Source organism: Numenius arquata, chromosome 10 (genome assembly GCF_964106895.1).
Source record: "Numenius arquata chromosome 10, bNumArq3.hap1.1, whole genome shotgun sequence".
Taxonomy (NCBI): Eukaryota; Metazoa; Chordata; class Aves; order Charadriiformes; family Scolopacidae; genus Numenius; species Numenius arquata.
Window position 1 is genome coordinate 12,132,229 of NC_133585.1, and position 16,507 is coordinate 12,148,735.

The 16,507-nt window shown below is 37.2% G+C and overlaps 1 protein-coding gene across 1 annotated transcript in view; it reads right to left on the reverse strand.

The window, feature by feature from the left end:
- Positions 1 to 16,507, reverse strand: part of PARG (poly(ADP-ribose) glycohydrolase) — a 68,786-nt gene that overhangs the window by 7,764 nt on the left and 44,515 nt on the right. Inside the window, exons 12-16 of the mRNA XM_074154552.1 lie at positions 16,126 to 16,195; positions 13,350 to 13,497; positions 7,739 to 7,817; positions 6,827 to 6,935; positions 2,432 to 2,537 (exon numbers count right to left, since the gene is read on the reverse strand). Coding sequence (XP_074010653.1) covers positions 2,432 to 2,537; positions 6,827 to 6,935; positions 7,739 to 7,817; positions 13,350 to 13,497; positions 16,126 to 16,195 — 512 coding nt within the window. The remainder of the gene's footprint in view (positions 1 to 2,431; positions 2,538 to 6,826; positions 6,936 to 7,738; positions 7,818 to 13,349; positions 13,498 to 16,125; positions 16,196 to 16,507) is intronic.

A 16,507-nucleotide genomic window follows, 5' to 3' on the forward strand; every position in this document is an offset into this window, starting at 1 on the left:
TAAAATTTTGTGGAAATATCCGTAACTTAGCTGAAATCTGTCTTGTTTACATACCAGGTGTTTAATTTATAAAGCCAGATAATTTTATTCCTCCCTTAAGAAGACTTTAGTGTTTGCATCATCTGTGACCTTGAACGAAACCATATTTTATACACAATCACGTTCCTTTAATTCATGACTGAAAAAAAAAATCATGATAAAATATCATAATGCATTATGGCACTTATCCAGTTATATCCAAATTACATCAAATACTTTGGAGGTTCTGAAGTCTGTTACAGATCCAGATACTACTCCTGAAAGGACAAGGGTATATATTTAAGAACACCAAATGAAAAAAGCATGATTTTAAACTATGAAAACTATTTTGTCATTGCAATACACTGTCAAGCCTGTGTAGACAACAAAAACTTTTTTATTTAGGTTCAGCGGAACCGTGATACTGATTACCTCAGAGTTTTCTAAAACATACTCTGAAATGAAGAATTTGACTCCCTATGAAGTGTAAACGATTATTCTCCAGTGTAAGAAATTTACTTATAATGAAGTGAAACCATTTAGAGAATTTGCAGTTCAGAGTAACCCTATACAGCATTTTCAAACAAAAGGGAGAAACAATTTTAGCATTTATGACTATGCAGGGAGTACCTGTGAGCTAGAGAAGACTTCATTTGGTTATTACACATCAAATGCTACTCTGACAAAAACACACACGACAAACTACTGTAGCCTTTTTGTAACTCATAGTTTACAAAAAAAAAGAATGAAGCCATTCTGTTTCTAGTCAGCATCAGCTCAGAGAAGAACATCACATACTAAAAGACTAGCTCCATATCCCATAACATATCACTGTCATTTAATTCTCTTTATTAAGTATTGATTTTTTTCAGTCAACTAAGAAATTAAGCTGAGTTTACAAAAAGAGGAACTTAAGTGCTAATTAAACTAATGTCTGTCTTTGTAAGGTCTGCCAAAAGAACAAGAGAAAATTTGAGAGTACACGTATACATTTAGATGAATTTTTCTTAATAGCAGCAGTGCTGTAACTTGCTGTTAAGTGTTAATTCTCACAGACTTTGGAAAAATAAGTAAGGTTGATCCAAAACCAGAGGGAAAGTTACATAAATGAAAGCTCAAACTAAAATATTAAGTTAAAACATAACTAAGAGAATGTTCAAGTCTCTACACGCTCTTGTTCTGCCCGGAGTTCATATCCGAGTTTTGAGGCACAACTCACGGCTCATTTCTTTGGCTACATCAAAGACTTTTCTTACGGGCTGCCTCACCAAATGGACTCGGCTCTGGTGGCCTCTGTCAGTACACTTCAGCTTTGAGCTCTGAGTGATGGGGAGAGGAAGCAAAGCATCGCGGTGAGCAATCCCTATTCTAAAAGTCTCATACAATGGTGAACAAACAATGGCTTAGATCAGATGAGCCATATTTTTTTCAGAAAACCATACATTAATAAAAATATACATGGGATATTACAGTTCAGATCCAAGAGGAGGACCTCTGCAAATCAAAGCATTTATTAAACCTTTCTATCATAATCAAGTATGATCAGATCTTGCAGTAAATACTTCTGATATTGATGATATGCACTTGGCAGCCCATTCTATCTAATGGAAATCAAAAAACAACTGTCAGGAAGTCAATGAGCGTTGAGAAAAAAGAAAAGAAAAAAGATGCTCAATGAATAAAACACATTAAGAAAGAAAACTAATGAAGCTGGTAGCCTGTTGATTGTCTGTCTCAATGTAACTACCTAAAGCTGTTCAGAAAAGCAGATTTTCTATGCTCTCCAAATGTTTGAAAACAACAAAAATGTAAATTTCTACTTAGAACTACATGAATCAGGATATCAATTTAAATGTCAGGATCCATCAGTTGTTGACTTGATGGGAAAAAGTCTTAAATGAATGTAGACATATGATACCTGCCGCATTATAAACACTCTAATTAAAAATAAAAGAACATGAGAAAGTAAGTGAGATGGCAGGCAAGTCAGGAAAGAAAGGAGCATGTCTGAGTGACTGGAAACCTTTCTGGCATACAGCAATATATTAAGGAGCAAAACTAAACGTTAAGCATTGCCAGCAAATTTGTGAAGCCCTGCAAACTATCAGGTATTTTAAATAGCTTTCCAGAGATATGAATTTTAGGTGTAATCTAAAAAGACTGCTCCAGAAAGGTCAACCGATTTATACGACTGAGAACTGCAATGAACACGTTCTTTTGTGAACTAATATCGTGCGTCTGTGCTTTTGAAGATTTCAGTGCTACAGGTCCTTATAACCCAGCATTTCACCATCGTATTCTTACCTCAAGCTTTATACTGAAAATAGCATATAAAAGCAATGTGCATTTTTATTGCTTAAGGCCACATTACTCATGGCCTCAAGACCAAAGCTAATTAACTGCTATAATTTACCTTTTAATCGGGAGTCCCCTCCAAAGGCACCACATCCCCAGTTTCCTGTGGCTATTGCAGAGAGGTGTTGAGGTGGGACATTGGGTCGACAGAAGCCACAGTAGGCCTACAGGCAAACAAGAGGCAGAAGAAGCAGCTGACAGGCAAATCTGTCGTGATATTTTTCAAGCAATAAGATAACAGTAATCAGAATTGTCTTCTAGCAATACCAAATTCAAACTACTTCAATACACCATTAGTCTTCCTATAAATTTAAGGTAAATCACTAAGGAATTTAAGGCAAGAATAATTTTGCCTTACTTATGCCAAGTTAAAAATTAGATACAGGTGCTGACTCCTAGGGATTTCACTGCAGCTATAGGAAACTTTTAAGGCTAGCCAGAGCAAAGAATAACAGTAGCTTGTATCATGTTTGTTGCTTTTCAGCCCACTTATCATACATGACAGCTGAACTGCCCTGTCTAGTATTACTGAAATTCCTCAAAACTGAAAATAAAATACAAAATGCCACCTTAGAATACAGGTCTAATGGAATAAATGAGGGTAGGAGGAGGTGGTGTGATATTCACTAAGAAATCTTGAGTAAAGGCAGGTGCTTCCACATATAGAAAAAAAGGATAAATCTCTTTGGGAACCTTTTCAACAGTACAAAAATATATTGGTACGATTGTTTGGTACAGCTTGAAGTACCCAGGGTTTCACTCCAGTCTGATCTAAGTTGCAAATTCAGACTTCTGTTAGTTATAATTTAGAGGATACCATGATACAGAGTTTGTATAAGGAGCACTTGCACATCGTCAGGTGCACGCAGCTACTTGAGCTCTCTCAAGGCAGAGCTATTATTGTGCTTCGTGTCCAAAGCACGTTTGTATGAAACCAGTGGGGCCAAGCAAGCTATAACTCTGGCTCTGCGGACAGTAATCCCTCAAATTCCTCCTCCCAGCGAGGGAACGTCAACAGCAACAGCACGTCATTTTCTTTTCAGCTTTTACTTAGCGGGCATGGATTTCTCAACTCGCTGGGACACGGAGAACAAAACTGTCCTGTCAGACACAACAAGAACATCAGCAAATATTGGAAGGACCTCAGCAGCCATGAAGAAAAATATCTAAGTGCTCCCCTATGATTTTTCATAGCAAACAAATGATAAAAACTAATCACTTAAAGGAAAGAAAAAAAGACAACCTAGGAACGCAGGCACAGGAAAGCTTTCTGTGCAGTTTTAAAGCAGTTGCCTCCATATGGGAAGCAGAAGAGTTGTTCCTTTTTAACTACATAAATGTATCTGCTTTTAAGTTTTACACAACTTCTAAATAATAAGAGATACCATATATTTGAAGTTGTGTGATGTTTACAATTGGGTTTTTTTCATATAAAACTGTTATATATAATTCTCACAGTTATCACCATTGGAAACTGAACTGTTCTGCACACCACAATTCTTAGGAAAGCATTTCTTGCCAAAGATGAAGCTGCAGGTTTTTTTTTAAATCTGTGACTACCAAAATAGGCTTAATGGCATTTATGAGTGGGATTGCAAAACCCCAAGTCAGTTGCTCCTTAGGACTTGGAAAGTGCAACTTGCAACTGGAAAAATTATTGCTAGTGAGGATCTTTATTAGGCAATAATCTCAAGGGACTTTCACAAGGCTGAAACGGTGACATCTCTTACACATACATCCATCCACAAATCCTGATGCTGACATCAGGTACAATGATTTTTATTATTATTCTGAACAGCTGACTTTAGACAACATTAATGTTGTTTTCTGAGTATGGGCTGAACCAGAAACAAGGGTCAGCCTCAGACAGCTACCTTCTGAGAAAACTAACGGAGTGAACATCTGGTTCCTTAAGACATATGGATCTTATCAAGAAAAAAATCATATAGGCCTGTAAGAAAGTAATTTTTCTTACAACTTGTATTTTAAGTTGTTTGAATAATTTCCTAATGTCTAACAAAATAACAGACAAAGAAAAGAACCACTGGAAACAAACGGACGTTGAGCTGTGTCTACTAATAAATAATACACTTGTATTTCAAAGCCTGTGTGCATATACTGTGCTTACTGAGTCCTGATTTATTAAATCATAATAGAAATAGAGTTGTAGCTTATTTCCTCAACTTGTTTTCACACACAGAAAAATCTTAAGTTTAATATTAATTTTAAATCAAACTGAAAAAACCCGCCACAGTACGTTTAAATATTTGGTTTGTTAAAATATTATAGAACCTCCAATAAACTCAATGACATTTTTGCTGTAGTAAACAGATAATTAACTCAGGCGTAAAATTTTCTTTAAATACCAATCAGTCCTCATCAAACAACATCAGCCAAACCAGCACACTGTATAAAAGTTGCATGGATCTACCATAATTCATATTAAAAATCCAAATGCAATCAGTAATACTGAAAATTGTAGGCAGATCATAAATTCACTAGAGTAGGTAATTTGAATTTTGTCCTAAGATACCACTGAAGGTAACAAAATTTATTTACTGTCTTTTTCAGGACTAATTTCATTACCAACCATGAAGAAACAAGCTGATGAATATTACTTTAGTCAAGATGCTAAGGTTTTATGACTAAATTAAATTAGTCCTTCAGCACTGTACAATATTTCTGGGAGGGGAAAAAAAATTATGTTTTCAGGAATACTTCCTTTCCCTTTCTGACTGAGAACTAGGAATACACTGCCTATGTTTGAATTTATTTAAAATGCATCCTATATTATTCTATACCCTCCTATACTACAGAAAGCAGGAGACTTTAACAATGGTAGTGTTATGCTCTTGTATTTAACACCGTAGCTGAAGCAGAGGCCCACTGCATGTATAAATGTAAAAGCACACTAAGGAGACCTTATCATTAGCATGTTTTGAATCCAAATATAAGCACACTAATACAGTGTAAATGTAAGCATTCTTGTACTCAACTGCCCAGTAAAAAAAAAAAAAAAAAACAAAAAAACATTGCCACTGCTGTAAGAGGCCACAGACCTTTCACTACTTATGTCTTATACTAACCATGCAAGGCACTCATTCTGGCTTATTAGCTTCTTATTAACTTAGGAGAATTTGCTATGTGAACTGGAGACTGATACCAGGCATCTCATTAGGAGATAAAATTCATGCATGGGATAACAGCAAAGGCCTTGAAAACATTGGCACAGGTTGAAAGCCGAGGTCTCAGAACTATAAAGCTCACTGACAGAAATTACCAGTCATTGAAAAAGTACAAGCTCAAGAGCTGGGAAAAGACTGTTTAAGCTTCAAGAAAAGAAGCAGCAGAGCAAGAAAAACACACAAATAACATTAAAACCTCAGTCATGAAACATGATAAAGCACCTGCCATGGCTTGGAAAAGTAGCCCCATGTTCCCAAACGTTATGCAGCATGTACCAGGCAGAGAGCAAGGACTGGGAACCACCTCGAAATGCAAATATCTTATTTAAGGATAAAAAATGCAAATTAGTGAGAGCAGGGGAGAGAAAAAAGATGTCCACCACAGTTCCAGCTTCCCTTGTCAAAGAGCTCGTCAGCCTGGCAACCTTGATGACTAATACTATCAAGGACCAAAGCCATTGGAGCTAACTATGCAGTTTTGTACACACACCACACAGGGTAAGGTCACGGACTGACTGCTTTGAATACACAGTAACAACGACTAATAATGTGTAAGAATTAATAGTAGGAAGTATGCTGTTTCTGAATGTCAGTCTAAAAGTTTTGATTAAAGGATTAGAACTGGCCTGATTTATCAGTCTTCTGGACACCCCCATCACTACACACTCTAACTGGCATGTATATATATATATATACACACATGTTCATCTGCAGCAGCCCTCACAACTATTATGCAAATAAAGACAGGAGATCTATGAACAGCTGGACCTGATCTCAAGAAGACATCAATACATGAAGAGATGAACTCTCAAGTAATATGGCAATACTCCAAGAGCAAACAAGAAAGGTGGAAGAAAAGCAAGTGGCACCGTATTTATGAATGTTAAAACATGAGGCACCCCCTTCTCCACCTTGACTGGAAGGCTGAGTAGGATTCAGCAGAGCCAATCATGAGAAGAGAACTTAAAATCATAATTTAGAAGAAGAACAGAGAAGAGTTAACAAAATGTATATCCAAATTTCATTTGTATTTTTGAAAGTTAAATAAAATACAGCTTTGAATAGCATATCAAAGGATAAGAGTCATTCTATTTGACATTCCTGCTTTAACATTGAACAGCAAAATCCTGAAAAGTGCACCTTTTTATGAGACACAACTAAGCAAGAATTTCCTTAGCTGAAGATAATAATACAAAACTATTTGAAAAGGTACTATAAACATTAATGAAACAGCCTTAGACTGCAGGACGTTGTAAGAAGTTACTGGCCTTGTTGAGCTCTCTTCTAATCTTCTCTGGACTAAACTGATCAAGGAAACGTCTGAAGTGAAATGCATCTATAGCAACAATTTCAGTGTAGCGTCGCTGCCATTCATCCCTGAAGTTGGAGGGAGGAGAAAAGTAAATGCCATTAGTTGTTAAATATTGGCCACACAACTATGATCCAATATGAGCCCTGCAGAGCTGCTGTTAGAAGCCAGAAATGTGAGCTCATAACAGACAATGAAGCATTTTTTTTGTGTCGAGAATGAAAGCAACATCAAGAATGAGACAGGTCTCCCTGTAAGTTCAGAAACACTCTGGCTAGACTTTGGGCATAAACGTGAAACAAATCAAATTACACAGCACTATTTATTAAGTACATTAAGAACACCGCAAGGTCAGAGAGAAGCCCTTTGGCTCTCTGTCTTCCTCCAACATTTAAATGAGAGTACGTTGTGTATGTTTCTATACCAAATGGGTAATTTTGTGTATACATTATGATAACATTTTTGGAGAAATAAATTCAAGGGCTCAGAGCTTTCTACTTAAGATTCATAATATTAAATTGTATCTTGACACACATCAGCTGCACTATGGCACCTGAGATATCATTGTCAAACATCTTGTGACATTACAATCCACAGTTCAGTCAGTATCTTAACAAAAATTTGGATTAAATACATGTAACTGTAAAAGATGATGGTTTAAAAACTGACGTATTGGCAGGTACCATTTATTAGCATTAATATCTCATTATTAATATAACTTTTTTTTAGCTTGTTAGCTTTACTGAAGAGAGCAGGGTCAAACAGGCAAATTCTCTATTAAGGCAAATACTAGGAGATACTTAAAGCACCAAGTTTGCAAATTTATACATTTATTTATTCCATCATTTGAAATATTTATGTGGAACTTTACCTTGGGGTCTTATCTTCATGGCTCCTTGCCCACCGGTAAGTTTCTGCATAGCCTGTGTACTCACTGTACTGCTCAGTACCTGAAACAAATGATTTTCTGTATTACATATAAAACACACATTTTTTTTCACTTGGCAAATCTTTAATAGGAATCACTACTTCTCCAAATGAACACGCAGCTCTCAGAAGCAATGGAAAATACAGATTAATATCTGCACTGAGAACAGAAGATCTTCTGGTAACCGGTAGAAGCTTTTTTTCCACAGATGATACGTAGCCTCCACCCCAGAACATTACAAGTGCAGATCCATGTATGCTGTCCAGTACATAACAAGACGACAGTTTTCAACTTTGCCACTCTCACGTTCAATAGCTTCTCGATAAAATGCCTGTCATCTTTAAAGTTTTACTGGCTAGTATCTGGTTAACAAAGACCATGAGCCTACACGCCACCAGCATTTTGCTTTTCTTTTTTCAGGCTATTACCTGGAAACACGATGATAAAATAGTCATTTCCCTACTGAAAACATGGCAACCCTACTTGATCACAATTTAGCAAATGTCTGGGCTGACAGTTTAGGAAACACGAGACAAAAAATTTATAAAGAGATTCAAAAGTGTATGTGGTGAGCTATGTGTTTATACATTTTATTTCTCTAACAAAATTAAAATCCATAAAGCCAAAGAAAACCCTGATGGTCAGAAACCAAGCAGATACCCAACACACCAGTGTGACCCAGTTTATTGCCCTACAGTCTCTTGAGGGCAACCTTACCTAAGGATGGGTAGGACTGGTCAGCTTCCTAATCCCACTGCCCAGTAAATCACCCCTTTCCCTTATCCTTTTGTTTTGCATTTACTAAGCATGATTCCTGCATTACGGTTCCTGAGACAAATTCTCAGATGTCACAGCGATTAATGGCACTGAATGGACCGAAAGGCCACTGCCGTGGTCAGTACCAAGAACCTACTTCTGTAAAAGCTTGAGGACCCACAAACCCATGGTCTGGAACATACTTGGCTGCTCTGTGAAGAGGTCCAGCAGGGTAATCTTGGCAAGCATTAAGGACTGTAAGAAAGTAGCACATTAAGACGTCCAGTAATTTTAGCTATTATGCTCTACTGTGCAAACTCCTTTTTAAAGGTTTATCCCAAGACCAAGGAGAGCATTTTAACTGAGAGTAAGGATCATATAACCTTCCTAAAGGGCTGCCTTCCACCTCATTTTACTGAACTTCAGGACCTTGCTTAAAAACCTGGAGATGCACAAATGCTTCAAAGAAATACTCCTGAAGTAACACCACAGCAAAATCGCAAAAGCTTTTCCCTGTTTTAAGCTCGGAACAGCTGAATTTCAAAAGTAGGGGACTGAAAAAATACCTTTTTCAGAAAATTTCAGCTTATACATGTACAGTTTGGCACAAGTTATAAACAGTACGAGTAAGAACAGAACTATTAAGCAACGCCTTAATTACAGATAGTGACACCAGCTATGCCTATAACAGAAAAATGGGTTTTAGAAAGATCTGTAAGCTGACAGCACAAAACATCCGATTACTAAGACAATAGCAGTGCCTAACTATTGCAGAGATCGGTGACACTCAGAATACAAATATTCAAATTCAATTTTGAAAATTTTCAATCTCTAAGTAAATAAAAAAGTTGAACAATCAGAAACATAAAACTATTCGCTTTTAACTCATCTGACAAGGGAATCTGAATACTTGCTTCCAGTAGTCTTAAGTGTATGAAACATAAGCTGTTAAAAACTATTCAAAATTATGCATATACTTCAAGACATTTTCCCAAATTTATTTTAACTGAAACAACTTATCAGCGCTTCTTTAGCTTATCTGCTCAATTATCCACTCATTATTTATTTAGATTTGTCTAGATGATTAACCATACTGAGGGCACACAAATTCCACTCAAGGCAATTTTGAAAAGTTGCTGTGCAAAATGAGTGGGTAAAAGATTCCTCACCAACAATTCACTTCCTGTTACAAAATCGAAGTAATCAAAACTGTGATGGCAGAATATGCCTATATATTCACACACATTCACGCTCTCGTGCGAAGGACAACTGTGAGCATCTTAAGTATTCAGAAGTCAGCCTTCTAATCGAATTGTGGTCTATCAGCCTTTGCTTAGACTTTTCCTGATGTAGGTAAAATTCAGATTTACTGATATGCTTAGAAAAACTGTCTGAGCAAATAGTTAGAAACACAGACAAGGGAAGCACGTGACTTTTCTGACAGCTCTCTTCAGGGGACAGCATAGCAAAACTTCCAACTTTGAAAAGGAAGCATTTTGTTTGGTGTCTAGCTTGTGCAAAGAAAAGACTGGGTTATCAAGATACTGTAACAGGACAGATTAAATGACAGCCAGAGTATTAAGCTCACTGTTTCAAGGTTCATAGTTTTCATTAATTTTTATGGAAGTGCACTGTGTGATGATGAAAGCACCAGAAAACAAACAAGCAAATATATAAATATATATTTAAAAAAAAAAATAAATCAATAACAGAGAAACTCAAAGAAATCACAGGAACTCTAAGCTCATGTCCCAGAAACCCAAAGTTAATGAAAATCAATGGCTTTTCAGAAGTGAAGCTCTGGAAATGTGTCAGACAAAAATGATTATTCAACTGGCAGCACCTTTGCCTGTTAACTACTGGGATACAAACTGCTGTTGCTGGGAGAACAGCAGCAGTAAGGCTTTTTTCTTCCCATAAAAAAAAAAAAAAAAGGGGTAAAAAAAGCCAAGACACAAATACATCAAAATAGCACAACTCCATCAGAACTTTAAAAAACAAGCTACAAAATAAAAAAGCCTACCTAAATTCAAAAGAAAGTATCTACAAGTATCATTCAAAAATACATTCTTTGTGAAACTTGCAATAGCTACAGCATCAGACAAACAGTGAAATTGCCAAGTGTTAGTGCTTATGGGACCTCATTCATCTAGAAAGAGTTGTAGTTACTACTAAAAATAAATATAGCCCCGTCTCAGACTCCATAGTCTAGATTTCCATTTGCATATGATCTGTATGGCATTATAAAGTTCCCAGAGACAGGGAAAAACCCCACCATACCATCCCTCTAGTATTTCTTATGAGCTAGAAATTGTACCTCTGAAGAGGCAGTACCACTAGCGCTGAATAAAAAGGAGTACATGCGAAAAGTGCAGAGTATAGATTTTTGGTCACCAATACAGATGCACATTTACTGCCAGAAGTGAGGGGAATGTCCTTCTCTCCCTTTCAATCACTTCTGATGCTTATCTTGCACCACCATTAGTCTTCTAGCTCTCCAGACAGTGGCACGATCAGCCTGCTAAATCCAGCTGAAAAACAATTTTTCCTCTCTGAGTAAATTTTCAGCTGAACCAATTATCTGATCTTGTTTACTGCACGGGTAATGTGCTTAGAAGTCTCTGAAAATGCATCGTGCTAAGATGCAAGAAGGAGTGGCCATTGCTCAACCTGTAGATTTAAAGAAACATGGAACACTGTAAACTCAAAGAGGATAAAAAAAGAAAAGAAAAAGTCCTAAATGAAAAACACCGACACTTATTCACAGATCTACCAGAAACGCAGCTGTGGGAATCTCTGGTACTGCTGCTGACATTTCTGTACCTAGATGTCTGTGCTGAAGAAGCTGACTGTTTGCACGACCAGTTCCATATTCATTACAGCAGTGATCTTAACCAGACTTTGTGCAATCACAACAAATTTAATTTCTCTCCAATTTCTCAGACTCTTCTGCAAATTTAAGCTACACAGTTATACCCATTAGGCTGCTGAGTCAAGATGCATCACAAAGAATGTAATTTATCAAGAAGATTGTGACACGCAGTGGAGACTTGGCTAAGAACCGAGGTGGAAGAGCTCCAGGGATGAAATTAAAATGATGGAATGGCCATTTCCATTAGAGAAGAACACCATATCACAAATACTAATTGCAAAACACTATGAAGTACTCAAGAAAACTAAAAGAATATTACTGCAGTGAAAAAACACCCTCACCTTTATTTGTTCATGCCAAATCACTAGTTATTGCAGGGGAACGGAGGAAGCTCTTTCAAAAACATTCATTTAGTGTTTTCCCCCAGTCAGTTATTACACTGAGCGCTGTGCTCTGTTTGCACCCTCCCCAGAAGAGCCTCACCCAGAGGACAGGACTTCAATTTGTTAATCTTGTTATAGTATCATATCCAAAATACATAACAGAAATCAGCCATGGCTAAGAATCTTCTGACTCATTTTTTTTTAAAAGGTAATCACAAAAGCCAATTTATCAAAAAGTTTTCACAGAAAGGTATTAATTTCAGCAGGGTAGAAAAACAAAATAAAACACTGCCTTAGAAAGATTACCAAGGATAAGACTGAAAACAGAAGATGCTCTGCCCAGAACAATCAATAGCTCAGAACAGAGGAAGATTTGCAAGATCTAAGCTCAAATTTCTCCTGTGCACGCGCAAGAGAGAAAGAAGTGCTTTGGAAGGACTTTTCCAAGAAACGTGTTCTAATACCTGCACAGATTCCTGACTGTAGAGGCAGCTCAGGTAACTAAACCCAACATTTTTACTATAGCAGACTGAAAAATATAAAATATACATAATCTTTTACAATATTTGCCCAGAGGATCTCTCTGATCAAATATTTTTTCTTTCTAGCTGTTCTCTAGAGTAAATAAAAAAAAAATTGCATCATTTTATTTTTCAGTCATGAAAAATGCTCACTCTGTTCCCATGTACAGAACTGACACACACACAGCATGACCCACGCCTCTCCAGTTCTTAACAGTGACATTAGCTGTTTTGATGCTGTTTTCATCCACGGATAATAAAACATTCCAAGTTCTCCGACATAGGTGGAAACAAAAGGAAAAACACTCTCAGCAAAGCATTGGACAGACAGCACATCTCCGTACACAGCCCCTCAACAACATACTGGAGAAGTATTTAGTTGATGTTGTAATTACAAACCCATAATTAACTTACAAGTAACACAAACACATGTTCATAACTTACAAGATCCAAATCTCAAAATCCTTAAGAGGCATTTCCTGACTTTCTACCCTTTTTAATGGATCCTGATCTTCTCCTCTCCCACTTCCTCTCCTTTTTGGTAAACAGAAGGCAGTTCCTCTTCTCACAGTTTTCAGTCCCACTGATCACATCAAATATTACAAATTCCAGACAGGAACAAAAAAACCCACCCTGCATTAATATAACAGAAGCATTATCTGCTGGGAGCAGCTAAAAGCTGGTAATTGTGGCTTTTACCTATACTGCCCAACAGAACCCTTCAGCTAGGCCTAAAGACTGAGTCCTCAAACACATTTATATACGATTAAAAAAAGTTCTGTCTGCTTGCCATCATTTTTTTTTTTTGTTTGTTCTTGTTTCCTTCACAAAACATCTATTGGATCCAGTGGCCCTATGGTCTTAAGAGGCAGGGTGATGAGGAAGCTGTTTGTCAAATGAGTATTGACTTATTTTTTTCTTTTTATTCCTACAGCATTGAAGCATACTGAACTTCAATTCAAAATGTATTTTCTATATATAAAATGAGAATAAGATGTAAAATATTTTCTGCAAAGACTAACCTGTGATGATAAGACATTCATTGTGATCCAAGACTTCAGTGATGAGCCTCGATACAATCAGTTCTGGGTTGATTAAAAACCGAATTTCTTCTTGTACTAGTCCTGCCCCGGTCACACCACCTCCAACGAAACGGTTTGCAAAATCAACCTAGCAAAAATATATTCAGGAGGATTATGAGATAAGCAAACAGCATAACATGCTTTCATTTACCAAGGTAAATAAAGTTTCTGTTGAGATCTGCTAGTACCACTTAAAAATACAAGCATCGGGACAGAACCTGATAACAGCACACCTTTCTCTTTTGCCTTTCTGCTTCTCAGAAAACTTAAGACAAGTGAGAGATCACACAGGAAAATAAAGTTCTGCATCTCAAATGCTCTGAATCCAAGTTTTGTGGGTTTGAAAAGCACATATTTAAGAACATATTTCAGTAAATATGAAAGATGAAACCAGCAAATTACAGTATTCTTTTTGCATTTTATGGACATTGAGGAATTAAGTTGTCCTTTAAAAGTATTCTGCCCCAGCTGTCCACACTGAAGCATTTTTAGCTTAGCACTGCCCTTGTACCAGTTGTTTTGTACCTAAAAGAATCTCTTATGATTTCTCCTTGAAATGCACTGGAACAAGGCCAGTCATTTTGATCATTAAGGTTTCTGCTTGAAATAGAGAACCTCTGGACTCTTCCTGCTGCAGTAACACATATTTTACAAGTTACACTTCTATGTAGAGAACCGTTTTTAAAGTAACTGTAATTGGTTTAGTCAATAAAGTAATTCCTGTTTATGCAAATTAACTGTCCATATACATTTATAGTTTTAAAAAGTCACTTAATCTTTGAAATGCTTTTAGCTTCCTACTGATTTTTATTTAGATAGCTGATGCGAGCACATTTACAGGAGAGGAACAAAAGCTGCTGGAGTGACATGAACACCTGTGTAGATCACCAACTGACTCAGGAGTCAGTCTCAAGTCTAAAGCACACGGAAAGCCGGCCACTACAACAGCAAGAGTTCCTGATACCTATCCTGGAAATGCCAACACAATTCAGTTGTTTAAGATTTGCTGAACTTGACTACGAAACAAAAAAATAACATGAAAACTACCCAAATGTTCAGTGCATCAGGGCCCCAAGTGCACTTGGGCCCCATCCTCACCCCCTGGCCTGCGGCCCTCATACAAACACACCCCCTTGTCCTGGACCTCACCTGAGACATCAGATATGGACCCATGCCCAGCCCTGTACTCTGCTGATTGCACATCTAGGATTGACATCAGGGAATCGACTCATTGCCTTGCATTTGTCTGATGACCACCAGCCTGCTCTTCTTGTCCCAGCCAGTGGCCCTGCCAGCCTAGGCTGGGGTCACCGTGGACTCCTGGATGGTCTTGGTCATCCTGCTCCCTCCTGGAGAGAGTGCTCTTCCTCTGAGCAGAGATATTTTCTTTGATAAGACTTGAAATAGCCAGGAGGAAAAATACCACTCCCTAGGCAGTGCTTGAATTTAAGGAGTGCAACAGAAATTTAAACACTACACAAAAAAGCATAATTCAACCATCTCTCACCTCTAAGGTTATAATATAGTTGAATAGAAAAAATTAAAATTTTTTAAATTAAAGCAGAAAAATTAATATTCTTGAGCTGTTGCTGAGTTCATAATAATTTCAATGCCCATTTTGAGAGTATAAGTTTCATACAGTCATGAAACATTTTAAAGTTTGAGGAAAAATCATTGCAGAACACCAGACCAGTAACCCACTTCATCTACAGTCTCATTTAATAGATATATCATATGGATCAAACGACTGTGCCCTTCAGCATTTCCTCTCTGCTCATGAGCAATTTTTGAGCTATGCTACCTGGATAGCAACCATGATATTTAAGCAGCTAATTATTTTATGATTTTTCCTGTAGCCAATACCCACAGAAAGTGAGCTACCCTCCATTACCCCAACTGCTCTACAAGACCAAAAGCACAACAGTCAGTTCCCTCCCTGAAAAATGTAACAGTCTAATTTGGACAAAACAGAATAAATGACACTAACTGCAGAGAGGAGAATCATTACACATTAACTGTTTCAGTAGCAAATTTTGGCTTTCCTACTGTTCTCTAGCATCTGCTCTTTCAGCGAAAGTCCTCCTATTCTCTTTCCTCCTCTTCCTTTGCACTGCTTGTTCCTGGGTAAAGAAGTTCTAATATTTCTTTGGTAACTGAACTCTAGAAAGTAGACTTTTTTCTTTTTTTTTTTTTTTTAATAACCTAATTTGAAAAACTCAAATATGTTCCTTGCTATAGATATGGACAGGACATCCTCCTTATGAATCTCTTTTAGCTGACTGGCTCCCAGACCGAAACAGTGACGCTGGCAGCAGCAAGAAAGTCTCCTGAAACTACTGACCTGGTCACTGTCTGGGGCACAAGAATAATTTTTTAAAAATAAACTGAAACCCTTGACAACTCACCAAGATCACAGCCTGAAACTTATCTTGTCAATCTTTGATCTTGGTTTGAACCAAAAGACCTAGAGCTGTCCAGGGCTTGTGATTTTCTGTCAGCTCTTTCTGTAACAGGTACATGTGCAAACCTAGATGAGCTGGGGAATACTGACAGTGCTAAGACTGCCCATGGAATTAATTTTGATGTTTCCTTTACACTGCAAAACGTCTTGTCATTTAAGTCAATTGAGGATAAAACAAATAACTTTAAGCTGGCAGACCATTAAAGTATGACAAAAACATGACATAAAGCCGCATTTACTGTTATATGCGCTTACCTGTAGCATACCTTGTCCATTGCTTTCAATAGTGCCTTCATAGGTGACATGCAATCTAGAGAGTTTTTTTCTGAGATCTATCATTGAGGAAAAATATTGTACCGAAAGGATGATTACAGAATCTCCAACAAAGACAGCCATTTTAAAAGAAAACACATCCAAACCCAAACTTCTTACACACCTCAAACATAAGGTGGTTTAAAAAAAAAACCCTGATGGATTAAAGAAAATTGCATTTGCCTTTGAGAAAAAAAATTGTAAAGGTTTAACAGTCAATCGTTCATTTCCTCCACCTCTTTCACCATAAAACCCCAATTTGTAATTGAAGTTCTGTTTTTTACACAAGGTTGTCCCACATTAACTGGCTAACCAGCAAGAAAAG